This window comes from Pleurodeles waltl, chromosome 5 (assembly GCF_031143425.1).
Source record: "Pleurodeles waltl isolate 20211129_DDA chromosome 5, aPleWal1.hap1.20221129, whole genome shotgun sequence".
NCBI classification, from domain to species: Eukaryota; Metazoa; Chordata; class Amphibia; order Caudata; family Salamandridae; genus Pleurodeles; species Pleurodeles waltl.
In genome coordinates, this window is record NC_090444.1 from 1,050,436,054 (window position 1) to 1,050,453,369 (window position 17,316).

Here is a 17,316-nt window from a genome sequence, read left to right on the forward strand (position 1 = left end):
CGTTTATCATATCCATATATTTTGGACCTATTTTCTGTATCTCCCTGACTTTGAGGACTGATAAAATCTTTCAAATGGACTCTATTTGAACAGCCACAACCAGCCAATTTCAGGTGAATACTAGCGTATATAAACAATATTAGTAATATATATTAATTATATTACGAACACCTATTGAACACAATTAATTCATCCACTACTCATTGTGTAAATTAGTTTTGTGTATGTAGTAATTCAAGCATTTACTTATCCATTTATTTATTTATTTATTATATGCTTTCTGTCATCCAGCCAGCTCGTCTCTCTTCTCAACAATTGGCATTATTACGCCCTTTAGTGAGATTGAAACAGCTATAAAGACAATTGCATCACAAAAATGTTATAAAAGACTCCTCAAGTAAGGTTTTCCATTATAATTTATTATTATTACCTCTAACATACACCTGGATGCATGCTCTCACGGAATGGAGCCAAAGAACATTAGTAGCACAATATAAAGCACCCTCTAATCACAATATACTAACTACCGGTCTCTCTAGTATTATCTAGAATCAACTATTGTAACTAATCTATCACTCGGTATTCTATGTTTCCTAAAAAAACGTTTTTAATTTTTTTGTTCTTTATATTTCATTTTTTATCACCAATAATATAATTCTAAGTGTATTCTGACTCCTTGGGCATTCACCCTAATATGATAATATGTCACTCTTGAGTGATATATATGTAAAATAAAGACAAGTGACTTTCAAGATGCTAGCACGATTGTACTTATAAATTATTATATAATTCTCTTTACCAGATACCTCGACTACATTATCAAAAAACATATCTAGAACCCTAAATTAAATTGACCAGAAGATTCAGCTGCTAAGACTAGACCACTATTGAACAGTACCATTGGGAACGGCCCTGATGAAGGTGACCCATAATATCTCAAAACACCAAACGCGCGTAGGCCTCCGGTCCCTACGGTACCACTTTGACAGAGCCACGTCACTATTGTTTCCTTTGTTTATAAGATTATTTTTGTATTAGAAGATCTAGTATTTATACATCTTCACTATTAAGAATCGTTTTAGTCTTTTTGTGTCATTAGGACTAGCTTTACTAGTGTAGATTTTCACGTGTATATAAAACATCTTTCACAATTTTGTTTTGTTTAGCTTGAATGTGGTGTGCCTGAGCTAGGTATTCTGTTTTTCCTTTATTGTTCTTCTTAATGTGATATTTATATATTCTTATGACTGTATAATTATTTAATAAAAAATACAAAAATATGTAATAGAATCATTCTACTTGTGATCAATTACTAGAGTATAGCAGCCTAGTATCATGTGTCTATAACAGGTTCTATTGTACTGAGTTGCAACCATCAAAAACTATAGTGTTTCACCCTTGAAGATTATTGTATCTTCATGTGTATTCGAGTAGCTCCTTTAGTAGTTTTCTCACTGTCCCATATGCCTGCTTGTATTTGTTTCCAGGTAAATGAGTTGTTGTTCATTCACAAACTACTGTACGGTATAAAGCCATTTCAGAGTAAAATGTTTACAGTTTTGTCACCCTTTCCTATGCAAAGGTTTATCTTCATGTCAAATTAGGTGCACATCTGTTCAGCCCCTTGATGCAGTGAGGAAAGAGGTATGCTAAAGAAGTTAACATAAGAAATGAAACACCCAATGAATGCCAATGCATGTAGAATGTATTTTTTTTTTAAATTATTTTTTGTATTCTCAAGTGCAGCCTGACGACAACTTCAGGGCACTTTCAAGAAGCAAGTTCAGGGAGTTGGTTATGTTATATCAATTTGTAAAGCACAACTAATCACCCAAGGGGTAACCATGCAATGGAGCAGGTGTGAAGGTTGTCTACAAGGTCTAGTTGAAGAACCAGGACTTCAGCTTCCTGAGGAACTCCAGAAGTAAGGAAGTAATTCATATGTTACGTGTAAGGTATGAGAAGGCTAGCCATCGTCTTCTACTTCTATGGATGTGTTGGTGTGTGTGTGTGTGTGTGTGTGTGTGTGTGCGAGTGAGAGAGTGGCAGAATGCTGGTGGAAGTGGAGGCAAGACTTGATGTATGCTTGTGTAATATTCTCCAGTGCCTTGTTTGCATGTGTGAGGAGTCTGGCTTGTCAGCGCTTATGTATTGGTAGCCAGTGTAGATCTCTGAAGTGAGGAGTGATGTGGGTATGCTGGTAGAGGCCCAGGACAAGTCTGGCGGCAGCATTCGCAATGGTCTAAAGACAGTGGAGGAGGTGGCTGGGGATTTCAGAGTGGGGTACGTTGCAGTAGTCAAGTCTGCTGGTGATTACGGCTTGAGTGACAGTAACTCTGGTGCTCTTGGGAAACCATATGAAGATTTTTGGAGCATAAGATGTGGAAGCAGGAGCAGCTGACTGCGTTCACCTGAGCGGCCATGTTGAGCTTGACATCTAATATGATCCTCAGGTTGCATGTGTGACTGATGGGTGATGGGAGTGGGACCGAGCTCAGATAACCAACAGGTGGACTCCCTGGGGAAGTTTGTTTCCCAGAACATCAGCAATTATCCATTTTGAGTTTCAGGCAATTGGTTCTCATTCATTTTGACATATAGATTATGCATTTGGTGACGTTGGATCTGGTCGTGGAAGGTTTATCTGACATGGACAGAAAGGGAGTGAGTGTTGTCAGCGTAGGAGACGATGGAGATGCCGTGGTACAGATGACATCTGCAAGTGGTTTTCATGTAAATACAAAGTGGTGTCAAGTAACATATGAAGAAAGTAGGGCTGAGGGATGATCCTTGATGGACTCCGAAGATAAGGTCGTTGGGCTCAGATGTGTGAGGGGAGGGGAGTATCACTCGTGTTCTGCTTGTGAGGAAGAAGTACATCCATTCGAGAGCAGGGCCTTGAGTAAAAGGATAATCAAAGGCAATGTCAACTAAGATATAGACTGTAAGCTCGTTGAAATAGATATTTCTTATAGAATTGCCTGAATTGTAAATAAGGGGTCTTTGATAGGGATGGTTAAATAAGGTGATATTTAGGGCAAAACCTTGAGCAGGGAAGGATTTTGGAGCAAAAATGTTCTAATTGCAAGGATGGTCTGTTTCAGGCAGCAAATCTTAGGCTTTTAGTTAGATGCTATGGGGACAGTCATTTGGTATGGCAGGAAAATGTTGACCATGATGGGCCTTGTAAAGGACACACAGACTCTTGCACTTAATCCTTGGGTTGGTTGGGAGTCAATGCAGGAACATCAGTGCAGAAGTGAGATGTTTTCTATGCAGAGAAATAATGCATTATTTTTAAAGCTTAGTCAAAAGGCTTGACAGAAAAACTGCCATATTTTGCCATGACCAGCACCGTAGCGGTACCTTTAGGGTATGTACAATGCCAGGATAACCCCAAGAACACTGTACAACACAGTTTTTGTTGCTTTGGTCACCTGTGTAATCACTAGCGTATTAGCATCTAGAGCAGCACTATTTGGAACAGTTTTGGAAGGTGCTGGTGATAGGCCATGCTTTAAAAAAAAGGCAAATGACACAGAGAAAGTTATTCTAGTGCCTAACAGAAGTATCTCAGTCAAAGAGGTGTTAAGATGGAGACCACTGTATAGGATCTAATTTTGAAAGTTTCTGTTGTGTAGCCATTTTAGCTATAGCTTTAGACACGTTATTTTAGTAAACTAGGCCTGCCGCTGTGCACTTTAACCTAGATATGTTTTATTCTAGCTCTGTTATATTATTTTAACAATAGCCACATTTGCTGTCTTGTTTTATTTTCTCTATCTAGCTGTTCTTCGCCTAGGTCAGCACTACGTTCTTAAACAAGACATTTCTTTCACTCTGTGCTTTTCTCAAGGCTGTAGTAAGATAGGTTGCCGGCAAAAGTGGTACGCTTTGCTCTAATGTTCACAGAAACATACACACTCTTACGTGGAAATCCTTTCTTGGAACATCAGCTGTTTTATTATAAAACCACTAGTTTGGCCCATATACGTTAGAGGGCGATTCCAGCCAGATGATCACGACTGTATGCTGATTGCTGACTGCTTCGCTGAAGCTGTTTATGTAGACTACAGGCCTCTTGCTCAGGTATGAGGGATGATGTCTTCCCAGGGGTACCTGAAGGGCAGAATTATAGCATAACATGCTGTTCTCTAACATAGCCTAGGTAGGGACTATTCTTAATGATCTTAGTGACTATATGGTAGCATTATTTTTATGTTTCACTCTCCTTGTCACAATTTTAATCCTATTGTGCTTCATCATCCTAGTTATTGCAATACATGCTTTATTATCTAAAATGAAGTTACTTCAATAAAACCTTATTGAACTATACTCTGCCTCTGATTGTCCTTGCATATGTGAGACTAATGTAACTGAGAGACGGATGAGATCTGAGTGATCACGATTTCCCTGAGGAGTTATTTGTGTCATGTGCCCGTTTGCCCAATCATCCCTACTCTTGGGTGGAGATGAGGCAGTGTTAGTTAGCTGGAAGAAAACCCAGATTAGGATGACAGGTGTCACCTGGTGTGGGTTCAGACTCAGTCCCCCGTAGTACAAGTGATTCTACTGCCCAAATCCAGTAGTCTCATTAGGATAATGAGATCTTACGTGACATTTCCAAGGCATTACATAAATTGGCAGATGCCTCTCCAGTTTGCTGGAGGCTTTAGCCTACATTTGAGAGCATTCATGTGGTGGCCCATATTTAGGGTCTCAAGAATGTTTGCATTCAGGGCCATGTAGATATAGAAGAGGGTAGACAAAAAAGAGAAACCTGGGACACCACAGTCAAACTTATTGGACAAGTAGGAGGTGAGCTTGACCAGGTAGGAAAAGGTTTTACAAAAAGAAGATGAGCCACTGGAACCTTTCAACTAATGCCACAGTTGGTGAGAGGCTGATCCAGTAGAAGTTCATATTCAACTTTTTCAAAGACCAGTGAGAAGTCAAACTGGATATTGAGTGAACAAAGGTGCTGCATTAGATTTAGATTTGCAATATTTTCAACTTATTTCCTTTGATTTAGTGGAATACTATGACTAATGTAAATAGAACATGATTTTTTACTTAGTTCATTCAACCTGAAAGGGCTCTGATCTCCAAGAAAAGTCAGTATTCAAGAGCTACTCACCGAGATTGCCTATCCATGCTGTCCACCCGGAGAGTCTCCCATCGTGAGTTCAGCAAAGACATCTGTTCCTGAATTTCGATCTCCTCTTCATCAGAGAGATTTCCCTGAGCAATTAGTTGGTTTCCAGCCTGCAACACCCCCCCCACGCTACTCTGATGTGCCGTCAACTCCATCATAAATCCCTGGAAAGGAAGAAACATTTTCGTTATGCGAGTTCCTATATGGGCTTATAGGTAATGGAGCAATACAAATTTTCTCTGGTTGAGGCAGTACATAAGAAGCCCACACTCTAGGGACATACTTACTTGAAGCTCTTCAATTTAATGATGAACCTAACAAAAAATGTTTATTGTTTCTAAAGTGCAAATGTTACCCAATGGGGTGTCCTGATGCAGAAGCCCATCCACTGAAATCCAAGCATTTTTTTTACTGACTGCAGTATTTGCCAACACTTCTGTCTTAATCGCTTTTCTAAAATTTAGTTGATTTGTCTCCTGCCTCAAAAGCGGGGACCTTCATTACATGCCTAAGGAGAACATATTAAAAGGATCCATCCCACACTCGGACAATCAAAAGATGCCAAGTTTCTACTTAGAATATATGGCTGAATGTTACTGTAAATACATTTTGGCCTGATGGATAATAAAGAAAGACCCTTGAACCACCATATTGTTTTGCTAATGGACAATCAATGCATTTCAGCTAACATAAGTGAGATTTCAGAGTAACTAGAAGGTTCAATATTACTCATGCCACAAACTTCTGGATGAACTGCAGCCTGCAAATATCATCAACTTTTCTTTAACCGATTGAATTAGAATATATTTGAAAAATTAACCTTGACATAAAAGATACCAATTCAGGACTGCCAGGCCCTACCAAAAAGCAAAACAAACTGCTGGTAAATTAAAAGCAACAAGCTGCTGCTATTATATATCAACACTTTAGCCTGTAATTGTTAGCTATTTTGTAACTAAGGGTGTGTCAGAGTTGGTCTCTGTGAACTTGCAAGAGATCAGATTACTTCATTTGCAACATTTCCATCATTTAAGGAAACGAATTTTGAACTAATTATCTTAAATAAAACCCTCTAGAAAATTTAATAAGTTATTTAGAATTTTTATTCTGCATCTTACCTTTTCTACTATGCATAAATGAACATGTCACTCAAATGTAGTTTTCCACAAAGCTCAGAATTTCATTAAATTGTTCAGGTTAAGCTTTTGTTATGTGCTCCGTTATATTTTGAACAGTAGCAGGTTGAGGTCCCAATATTTAGACAAGCTCGGCATAGCAGAAACTGCTCCAGGACACATCCTAAATGTGAGCAGGGAAGAAATGGTCCCAGCTTTTTAAAAGAATGACACTTTAACCAAAAGCTCTATGGTCATTTCTACTACCACAAACAACGTGGTGCATCCCAACCTGCCTAATTAACAGTGATTAGGCAGGTCGCAATTTGTATCCCCCTCCTGTCAATGGCTACATCAACAAGAATGGTGGCCTGCAAGGGACAGCAAGCCATCATACTTGTCACTGCATTTTCAAATGGAAAACTTACGATTTTTTTAAGCAGCAGGAAGCACTTCAAGGACATAGGACAGCTTGGAACAAAATGTTTTCCATTTATAAAAACTTCAATGAGAGTTGACAGTGGTCCTAAGGACACTGCTTATTCCCCATGAAGTTGCTACTTCTATTACCAAAGGGAGGGCTACCACCCTACGCGGAAGCCACTATCTTCCAAGGGACCGTCATTCCTGCCACAAATCACTAATACATTCCTTACCAACTCACAATTTAGAAAACATGCCCCTTCCAAATATTGATTCTGTGAGGATTTCTAAACCCATTATGTGATTTGAAAAAACTTTTCCAAATTGCCAAATATGCTTTAACCATACTAAAATAATATTTGGCTGTTGCAGTCCTTGCAGTTCACAGGGTCTGGGATGACTAACTCACTTAGTACATTGAGCATATGTCATGCAAGGCCATTTCTAGGGGGTTATGGATTCCACTTATAGGTTGTTACCGTGACTCACAGCACTTATTCCGAGCACTCTGATTATGGAGGAGAAAAAAATAACATAAGATTTAAATACCATTCATGAAAAGATATTGTGACGTTACGGCGCTTTGGAAGAATAATATTTGTATTCATGTTCAACATATTGTGTATTTAAAAGTGCTACATGTTCGCAAAAGTATAGACAAAGATCCCTCCAGCAGTCTCACCCCATATTTCTACAAAACTAAAATTGATAAAGTTCAGACCCTCATATTCTGTACAGTCTATAGTTTGTGATCGTCACAGAAGCAGAAAGGCTGTTGAATACATAAAAAATAGGACAGACTGGAGTCTTTAATGTTCAGGTACCGACCTATAATGTAAGTTCCCACTGTCCACTCAACAAAACGGCTGTAGGATTCCCCAGACTGATCCAGCTCCCCACACCTGTACTCACTGATGCTGCCACAATCAGTATACAAATGTCCCACAAGTAAACAAACACATTAAAGAAAAACAATTTGACATATTGGATAAAAGAGTAATGGGAAGAAAAATGCTTACAAAAAGACAAAAAAGTGAAAGAAAGAAATAATTAAGAAGATAAATATGAAGCAGGTGCACAGCACTGAGTGCCTAAATTAATAAATGTCTCCAAAGAAGCATACAGATGTTTCTAGAATACAATATACTGAAGTTGCAGTGTTGGCTCTGGAAAATCATTAATACTTGCTTTCAGCAGCAATCTAGAAAGATTTTGCATTTTGTCACCTTCCATTTACACTAAAAGAAGACAAGCTGAAAACAGTTAGCATGATTCCCATTTTCGCAGGTGCTACACAATCCTACTCACTTCATGTGTAGCAAACTGCTCTTTAACTTCCTCTACATCGTTCGACACCACATCTTGTTCTTGTAGTGTGTCCTCAGCCATCAGTAACCAAGTGAGGACCTCTTCTAGGGCAACCTGGTAGCTATCCAAGTCCATTTCAATGTCAGTCACTGTGCTGGGGGTCTCCGCCCTTGCATCATCATCTTCAGCTGGAAGACCCTGAATGTAGAAAGGAAACATAAATCTTCTGGCAAGACAAAAACATCTGATCAAAACAGTATTTGTTTTCAATAGGCTACCTTTGCATTGTTGCAAAGTGAAACCAATGTGCTTGGTGGGACAAAAGAACACCATAATTTTATTAGAAACAGAGCTAGCTTGAAACAGGGCAAGATAGAGGCAGGATGCAAAATAAAATGAGAATAAAAAACAGCTCAAAGACACTCACAAATGCAAAGTTTACTATGATAGAACGGAGTGCAGTGCTCAACTTCTGCTGGTGGTTGCAGGGAATGGGCTCTGGATCTAATTTTTGGGGACTAGGACTTTGAACCAGAGCAGGAGATCAAAAGGTAGAAAATGGAGCAATAAAAAAGAAAAGAAACAAAGGGAAATAGTGGCAAAAGGAGAAAGCACTAATGGAAAAAAAGCTGCAGGGATAAGACAGAGACCAGGAGTGTAACTTGGTTTAAGAAATAAGTGGAATCAAGAATGGGCAATTGTTTAATTAAACAATTCCCGTGTTCAGCAGCACCGGTGTCAGGCTTCTAATATATACATAGAAAAATGGGTCACATCATTAGTTTTTTGTGTGTTATTTTCACAAATTAATCACTGAGGGAATGCAAATGGGAAGGATAGAAAAATGGTGGTGGGAAACTGCAACACGGAGATTGGGATATTTGTATACTAATAATCCACAAGTACATCTTCAGGATGCCTGCTGAAGGTTTTACACACAAAGAAACTGTTTCTGAATTACCAACTGAAAAAAGAAAAAAAAAAAAGTTATCAGCAGTAGGCTCAAGCCTCGAATGTGGTAATTAAGGAAAACTACACTAACACACAAAGGCATGAAAAGGGGCATGTGCCCTTGTGCCATGCACAGAGATCTCAATATGTGCAACTTTTTCTCCTTTCTTTTAAAGCTGTATAAATAGGTTGCCATTCTTTTTCCAAGTGCTTGAGCTTGAATTGTAAATTGCAATGCAAGTAAGATAATTCTATGTTTTACCACACACTTTGAGAATCAAAAGCTAACCACAACATTATAATGTAACAATCAAATCGTAATTATCCCCCCTGTCCCCAAGGCAGCTGTCAGTGCAGTAAAGTACACATTGTTTGGCAACATAAAATAGCAGCTACAGACAGACAACAAGACATACCTTTGCCTTGTCCAATACTTCCTCCTCGCACTCAACCTTGAATCTTCTTGGAAGAGTCTCCACCTCGCGAATATCGTCCATTGTCACTTCCTGAGGAAGTACCTCGAACATGGAGGTCAAGTACATAATGATGGACTTTTTATCAGGCAAGGGAACAGCAACATCTAGGCAAGAAAAGGTGAAGGAGGTAAAGGAAAATAAGGTTATTTACTGTTGGTCTGGTTCACGCACTACCACACATTCCAAACTCAAAATAACAGAAAAAATAACAGTTTCTGAACCTTTGCACAATCAGTCTGAAAGGTTTACATTCCCCATAAATTGATGATCTCTAACTTGTGTTCCGGCTGAGAGAATATTAGCATCTTAGTTCTTTCAGAAATCTCTGGCCAAACCACCAATGAATGGCGATGCAGGTTCACACAGACACGGTAGAACACGTTCCAGCTTTAACTTGTACTTATTACTATTTGGCCGCATATAGTCCAATTATCAATCACCGATAATCAGCAATAATGTGGGACACATTCAAAGGGTCATGGGTAGTCTGTGGTTACTGGGCAGTATCCGGGGTGAATAATGTCATTTCACACTGTTGCCTCGGATACACTTTAAACTGACAGCCGAGTTACATTTGTAATGTACGAGTCTGTAAAGGCAGACAGGACAAGCATTCAAGGCTTCAAAACAACAAAACAAGCATGAGATTCTACAGCCCACCTTCTGGGACCAATATACACGTTGTTGCAATTTCATAGCAAATGGGACAGGAAAGATACAATTTTGAGTCCTCGACTCATTTGTTCTCACCCTTAGGCTGGTGTTGCTAATGGTCCACAGTCAACGGAATAAAGATGAAAGAAAGTATGGTACAATGAATCAAGTAAACTATGATAATGTGCATCTAGTGTCAATTTCTCAGTTGTGACATGAGCAGTGGAGAACAATTCAGCGGGTATGAGACCAGACAGTGGAAAATGAGTAAAAATGTCAACAAAGCACAAAAAAGTTTTCAAAACGAGGGATTCCTTCCCACGCTAAGGAGATGGATTTATTGTGTGCCAAAGTCCAAAGACTAAGTTATAATGTCTAGAAGGAAAAACTTTGCTCGTGTGGTCAGTGGCCAACTAAGAGGAGTTGTAGGGGGATACTGAGGGGGTATATCATCATTCAAATTGAGTCAGTATTTCTAAAAGTTCCCTGTGTACCCATGGTACGGGGCATCCTTCTGTACCTCTTTTTGGATGAAGCAGAGATTTTATTCAATCCCAGATAGATATAATCCACTGGCTCAGTTCTGGTATTATCTAATATTCGATGCAATGGCAAGAAGTCAGGGGCAATCAAGTTGCAGTACCAGGTTCTCAAATTCATAACAACTAAAATAAGATGTGTCATCACTGTGATTTAGATTAAGTCCATAATACAACATTTATAGAACACACAGAATGTGAACTGAGCTTCAATTCATGTTGGATACCTTCAGCAGCAGTTAACCATCTCCAGACAAATATACAATCAGATCAATTTAGAATAGTCAATTGGCTTCTGACACAGTTCGGGCTAAAAGTGTTTTCCAGCTAAGAACCAGACAAATATTAACGCACAACAAAGCATCCGAGCAGCAGAACCAAGGAATGGCTTTTACATGGTTCAGGTAACCACTACACATCATGTATTTTTAGGGAGAGGAAAAGACCTTTGAGTCTTATGTGGATGAGTCAATTTTACTTCAAAAGGGCTGGTAGGTTCCACTCTAATAGATACAGGTAAGCCTGTGTGTACCTCAGTGGGATTTCAGCTGACACTAGCTGTCAGACCCCTCACAGTCTGGTGACAGGGCAACAGCGTATCATCAACCAGCTCATCCTGTAGCTGTCTGGATGGCTCAACACCTAAAGTCCTTCTACTGGGCTGACAGATGCAGAGTCTAATGAAGAAAACCAGTCTATGACCCGAAAAGAAAAAAAGAGAAGCTAGTGCACTTCTCACATGATGTGAGGAATTTCATCCCTACAAGTCCACACTGTCCACAGCACAACTCAATTGCCAAAGAGCTCAGAGGGAATTAACAGAACAAACTCTGCCGCCCGGCACACATTCATTATGGCTAACACACTAATGGGTGTGATGACTGGGTAGGCAGAGAAGTGAAACTACAACCAATCTTGAAATTCTTCATGCAACAACACAGTTGAAGTCAAGGTTAACCCACTGAGAAAGGAAATCATGAGCCTGCTCACCCCATATACACTGACTCAAGTGGGAACAGAACAATACATAAAACAGAGACACATTGCACCTTCTGGATCCAGCAGTCTTTCTATCCCCAAATGTTTTTTGGCTATGTTGAAAGCGTGTTCCAATCTCTCGGTTGGAGACATCTTAATCACCTGTTCCCAGCTGAACAGTTCAGGTCTGAAAATGGAAACAAAGTGAGAACCTTGAATGAACGGTCCACACTGTGCATAATGTTTTAAAGGCAATCATTTCACTTGTGCAACATTTTAAGGAATGATGTTTTCATCCAACACTGAAACTGTTTCTTTCAAAAACATCCTGCATTTTCAACTCTGTTTAGAAACACAAGTACTCCTTTACCTTGAACAGAAAGTATGAAGGCCATATGGTTTCACTCACTCCCCACCCGTTTTCCAATATTTTTTATATAATCTGCACAGACGTAGCTTTTTTTCCTCTGAATGTCCCAGTCCTACTTTCACGTTGATACTTTATATAACATACTTTTTTTTTTAAACTTTATTCTTTTGACTTTTTCTTTCCCCTCTGTTTTGTTGGCCTAGTTTTTGTGCTGTGAATCAATATTTTCATAGTTCATTTTACACAGAATTTGCCCTTTATAAGACATAAAGAAATGATATAGAAGATACCAAAGTCGCTATTTTAGGTATTTTAACGTTATAACAATAATAAAAACACTGCTAGAGAACTAAGTTGGGAAAACTTCTAAGTACGGTTCCCACACATATGGCCTTTAAGCTGTTCTGTGAATCCCAGCACTGACTAATGTATGTTCCATTAATATGGAATGTACAGCAGGACAGGGGTGTTTCATCACGTCAGAAATGACAATAGTGTGTGTGGTTGCAAATATGGATTTCCTGGTTTGAGCAGATATTTTATGTGCGATTATCATCACCGCAGAAGTAGACAACAAATAGTTTTAAATAACAAAACCTGTACAGGTAAAGCTCTTTCTGCCCCAAAGGGACATAGCCTACCCTCCATACATAGATAACAAATGTAATAATAAGAGATCTAACATATTTTGATACAAAGGATGATCCGCCACAATATTTCTAATTTTCAAGCAAAAATATAAGAAATACTCTTTATATCAATAACAAATGGCAGCATACAAGTACATATACCAACTGAACAAAAATGTGATTCTTAGTGCTTTATATTCAATTAAGAAACTTAACACAAACCTTGTCACACGCTTGAGTAGGCTGCAGAAAATGAAATGATGCAGAGGAGAAAAGAGATGAAATTCAAGGGCAACTGAAAATATTAACAATGGGCACACTTGGCACAGTTCCATTTTCACAGAGAAAAATATAAACACCATTGTGACATTAAATAATTACAGTCGATATTGTTTTCCACTGGGAAGGGAAACTACATAGACACCGTGTGAAATAAGAAAATCGTGTATGAGGAATATGTAATCAAAAACAACATAGTGATAGCATACTACTTGTCATCAGGGAGCACAAGTTGGTAGCAACCAACAAACAACAATAGAAAACTAGAAATATCCATTCAACACACACTTGATGATTGTACTAGTGAATATCGACCTACAGGATATCATAGTACAAGAATATAGAGAACAGACTATCGAGGGACAAAATATCGAAATATAACTGCACTTGATGAAGAATAGATTTACTATTCCTAACTCCACATCCACACACCTTGAAGATATATGTACTGCACTGTGTCACAAATGTGGACCTAGGTATAGAAAATCTAGACTTGAGTATCTGTCAAAAGAATTTCAGCATTTTGTCCTTGATATTGTGCCATATTGATATTCTGAGGTCAAGATTCAGGGTGCACCCCCCAAACTTTTTTTTAGTGAATTCTATCGGTTAGTACAGAAAGAATTACCAGAATTACCAAACTACCCAGAAGCAACCAATAACCATGAGCAAAAGCAATTTCACCTCTTTCAGCAAGAGAAGACATCAAAAGCATAATATATTTGGAAAGGTAAGAAAGGTTTGTGGTGAGAGGGTTCGGGGGAGTCAGCAAATCACTCAATAAGGGCCTGACCTGTCAAATTACCCAGGCTTACATCATTGCACCAAGGATAGAAGGAACAGTTGTGCAGAGTGTAAAGTATTTATGAAGCTGCAAAAGGAAGGGATCACAGCACTGATAGCAGTATCACATGAAACATACAAATCTGAAAATTACAAAATAAATTAAAAGTGTGCTGACCTCAATAGATTCATTCATTGTTACTCTTTCCACACATTCTTTTGCACTTTTATTGTGTGACACAATATGTCCGAAATAAATGTATGCATTGCAGTTTACTATCTCTGAAAGGGTACAGTATGCTCAGGCTCAGGAGAAAACTAAGAATTACATGAACATAAGGACATGTACAGATGAGAAATTGTTTGCTTACTTGTGTCTGTGGATCAGAGCGTTGAAGGCAAGACCATCAGTCCAGCTTGTAGTGAAGTTTAGAACATTAACCTGGCTGTAGGGCCGCGTTGACTGTCGAACCCAGCTCAGAAGAATCTTCTCACTGTTATTTTGTTGTAAATTCGACATGATGGCTTTCATGACATCTTTCACCTGAAATTAAGGACAGAGATATGTTTACGCATTTTCCACCATTACGATGGATCTGCATTTAACCATGTTCCATTGTACTGTTTAATTTTGACTCTAATAGTTCAGTCTCTTACAAGTTGTAATCTACATGGAAAATATTTCATATGTCCCTGTGAAATCGTATTTCATCATCAAAATGAGAGCCCCCAAATCACTCAGCAGAGCTTTATGACTGTCAATGTTACAAAGATAATGCTGCTTGGAAACCCCAAATATGTGATCTAGGATTTCAAAAGGTTAAGGCAATGAAATCTAAATTATGCAACAAAAAATGAAAATTATGAAGCACATTCTCTTGGACTATTATTTTCATCGATTTTAGCTAACTTTTTTGGAGCTGCAGGCCCCGAGAATTGCAGCAGACAGAAAGGTACTGGATTTTACCATTATCCTTTTTAGGGTCGAGTCTGTGTTGCATGAGCTCGCACATGCGTATCGCAGCGAGACGCTTTAGGGTTTAGAAAAGGGCTCGGAGCCCTGTTGACGTCACGTCAGTGTTTTTCATTGGTTGGTGGGCATGCCTATTAAAATCTGCTTGCTTTCATTAGTCGAAGGCACGCATACGTCATGCCTTTTCCGGTGGCTAGCCCTCCTCGAGCGCATCGACCAAGTACAGAAAACATGCGAGGCTCGTTGTTTTCTGTCCGGCTCGTGGACTACTTTTTCTCTAATTTACTAGCACGATTTCGCTTGGCAGAAGTCGAGCGCTTTACATAGTTAAATGCACTTTTTTGACTTACGTATATAAATGCACTTTTGCCGATAGGTGAAAAGTCGGGTTAGGAGTTTACAACGCGATCAGCTCGAACATGAGCAAACGCGAGACCCGTTGCATTGCAAATGTTTGTTTATTTTTTATTTTTTACTCAACGATTTTCTGAAAGATAAACAAAACCTAAACATTCTGAATCTAATAAGAGGTCATGCTGGCTACACTGTTGCGCTGCTCATACCTTTTTCTATAATATCACTTACACCATGTAAAATGACAGTATTTACAGGGATTGTTACGACATCGCAAAACACATCTTTTCAGAGAACAGGCCCCCTTTCCGGAACCATTGCGGACCCTATGGACCCCATTCTCACAGCCGGCGCTACTGCTATGTTCCAGGGTGCCCACCTTGGGACATAGTGTGCTCCCTGCCTGCACTGGCTGGGAAACCTGTGTATGCTCTCGCATTTCAGGACCAATTTCAAAACTCCAGCCAAGCAGGAGAAAACACTAAGTCCGCTCCCAGCAGGCAGGACCATGAAAACATTTCCTGCCAGGTGGAAGCAGACTCTTCATCTGTTTTCCTGCCCTCTCTGAAGCAGGCAGGGAAATTGATTTAAAAAACTGCTCCCACCTGTAGAGAGCAGCATGATTAGCTGCTCTGTGCAGATGGCAGCAATGCCAGATCCCGTTGGAGGAGGGGAGCCTCCTGGGGTTGAGGGACCATGGGGCTCCCCACCACCAAGGCCTCTAACCAAGTGAGGTAGGTGCCCTAGGTGGGCACCAGGGCACCCATTTGTTGGCCAGGCCCCGTGGATGGCATCCTTAGGACCAAAATCTGCACAGGGAGGGAGCCCACGTTTCTTCCTCATGCTTCAGACACTGGTTGTGCCCCAGGTGATCGGGTCCTCAGGGCAGATATCAGCCCGGGGAGGAGACCGGCATGCCCCCTCAGTATTTTAAAAGGTGCTAGGCCCTGGGAACCCAGGGGCCAAACTCAGCCCTGGGAGTGGGGCTGCGTCCCTCCTCACCCTTAGGATTATGGTCAGGTCCCAGGAGATTGGGTCCCCGTGTCCGGAATTGACCTGGGTAGGGGGGCTGACTGCCCCCCTCCCCATTACAGTGCCAGGCCTTGAGGGATGGGGTCCTCTGGGCCAAAAGTGTCCCAGGGATGGGGGCACGTGCACCCCCCCTAAAAACTGCACCAGGCTCCGGACGGGGGGATGGTGTTCTGGGGGCCAGAAGCGGTCCACAGAGGGGGCCTGCGGGCTGGCTGCCTTTTGAGTTTTGGCTGCGTGACAGAGGTTGGCTGGAGGACAGGCCCTGCGTCGAAGCCCCACCGCACATGGCCAAAAGCCATCCACAGAGTTGGGTTGGCTGTATGGCCGCAGGTTAGGTCCTGTGGTCACCCAGGCCCCCTACCCCACCATGCACAGCCAAAGGCCCTGTACAGCGGTTATTGCATTAACATATGGTAGTTAAAGCTTACGGGGGGAAAAAACTAGAAATTCACTGAAAAATCCTAAAGGTTACAGGGACATTATAGTTAGGAAATAGCATAAAAAAATGTAGAAGTTCACTGAAAAAACCTAACTGTTACAGAGAACTTACAGTTAGGATTTAGAATTAAAAAAACAACTTAAAAAGTCACTAAACACCAAAGGTTACAGGGACAATATAGTTAAAGTTATCTCAAGTAACTATAACTTGTGCCCTTGCTATGCACTGCTAATTACTTCACATATTTCATCACTCAGGACATTTTCTTAGATATTATTGATAATATCACTGCAACATGTACTGTAAAATTATTGATGAGAAAACTGTGCATGACGGGGGTGCGAGTTATAGTTATCCTACAGCACGAGTTATTGTTACTTGAGATAACCTTAAATTCTGAATTTCTTTGGTTTTGTGTGTGTAAAATCTGAAACTAACTATAACGTCCTGGTAACCTTTGTTTTTTTAGCGATATATATATATATATATATATATATATTTATAGGGGAGGTGAGGTGGGGAGGGGAGGGGAAGAGAGTGGAGGGGAGTGTGAGTGTGAGTGTGAGTGTGAGTGTGAGTGTGTGTGTGTGTGTGTGTGTGTGTGTTAGGCTGTAGTCTTTAAAATCAGATTCCTAGGTTAATAGCAGCTTCTACTAGGCTTTGTAAACATATGAGGAATTGCTGTTCTTTGAAAGTCCAGCCTGTGATTAAGAAAGCTCTAGGCTTTTACTTTGGCCAGCAGACCCTCAGGCCCGGCCATACATAAAAAGAAACAAAGAAACACAACACTGCCCGATCCCTTACGAGTCACCTTCCGACTCCTTCCTCAGTTCAGAAACAACACTAGATTTACTCCAT

The 17,316-nt window shown here is 40.1% G+C and overlaps 1 protein-coding gene across 4 annotated transcripts in view; it reads right to left on the minus strand.

The window, feature by feature from the left end:
* The window catches only part of UTRN (utrophin), a 1,374,288-nt gene that overhangs the window by 1,068,113 nt on the left and 288,859 nt on the right, over positions 1 to 17,316 (minus strand). For all 4 annotated transcript variants that reach the window (XM_069235249.1, XM_069235248.1, XM_069235247.1 and 1 more), the window contains exons 7-11: positions 14,032 to 14,204; positions 11,671 to 11,786; positions 9,369 to 9,532; positions 8,002 to 8,199; positions 5,138 to 5,319 (exon numbers count right to left, since the gene is read on the minus strand). In XM_069235249.1, coding sequence (XP_069091350.1) covers positions 5,138 to 5,319; positions 8,002 to 8,199; positions 9,369 to 9,532; positions 11,671 to 11,786; positions 14,032 to 14,204 — 833 coding nt within the window. The remainder of the gene's footprint in view (positions 1 to 5,137; positions 5,320 to 8,001; positions 8,200 to 9,368; positions 9,533 to 11,670; positions 11,787 to 14,031; positions 14,205 to 17,316) is intronic.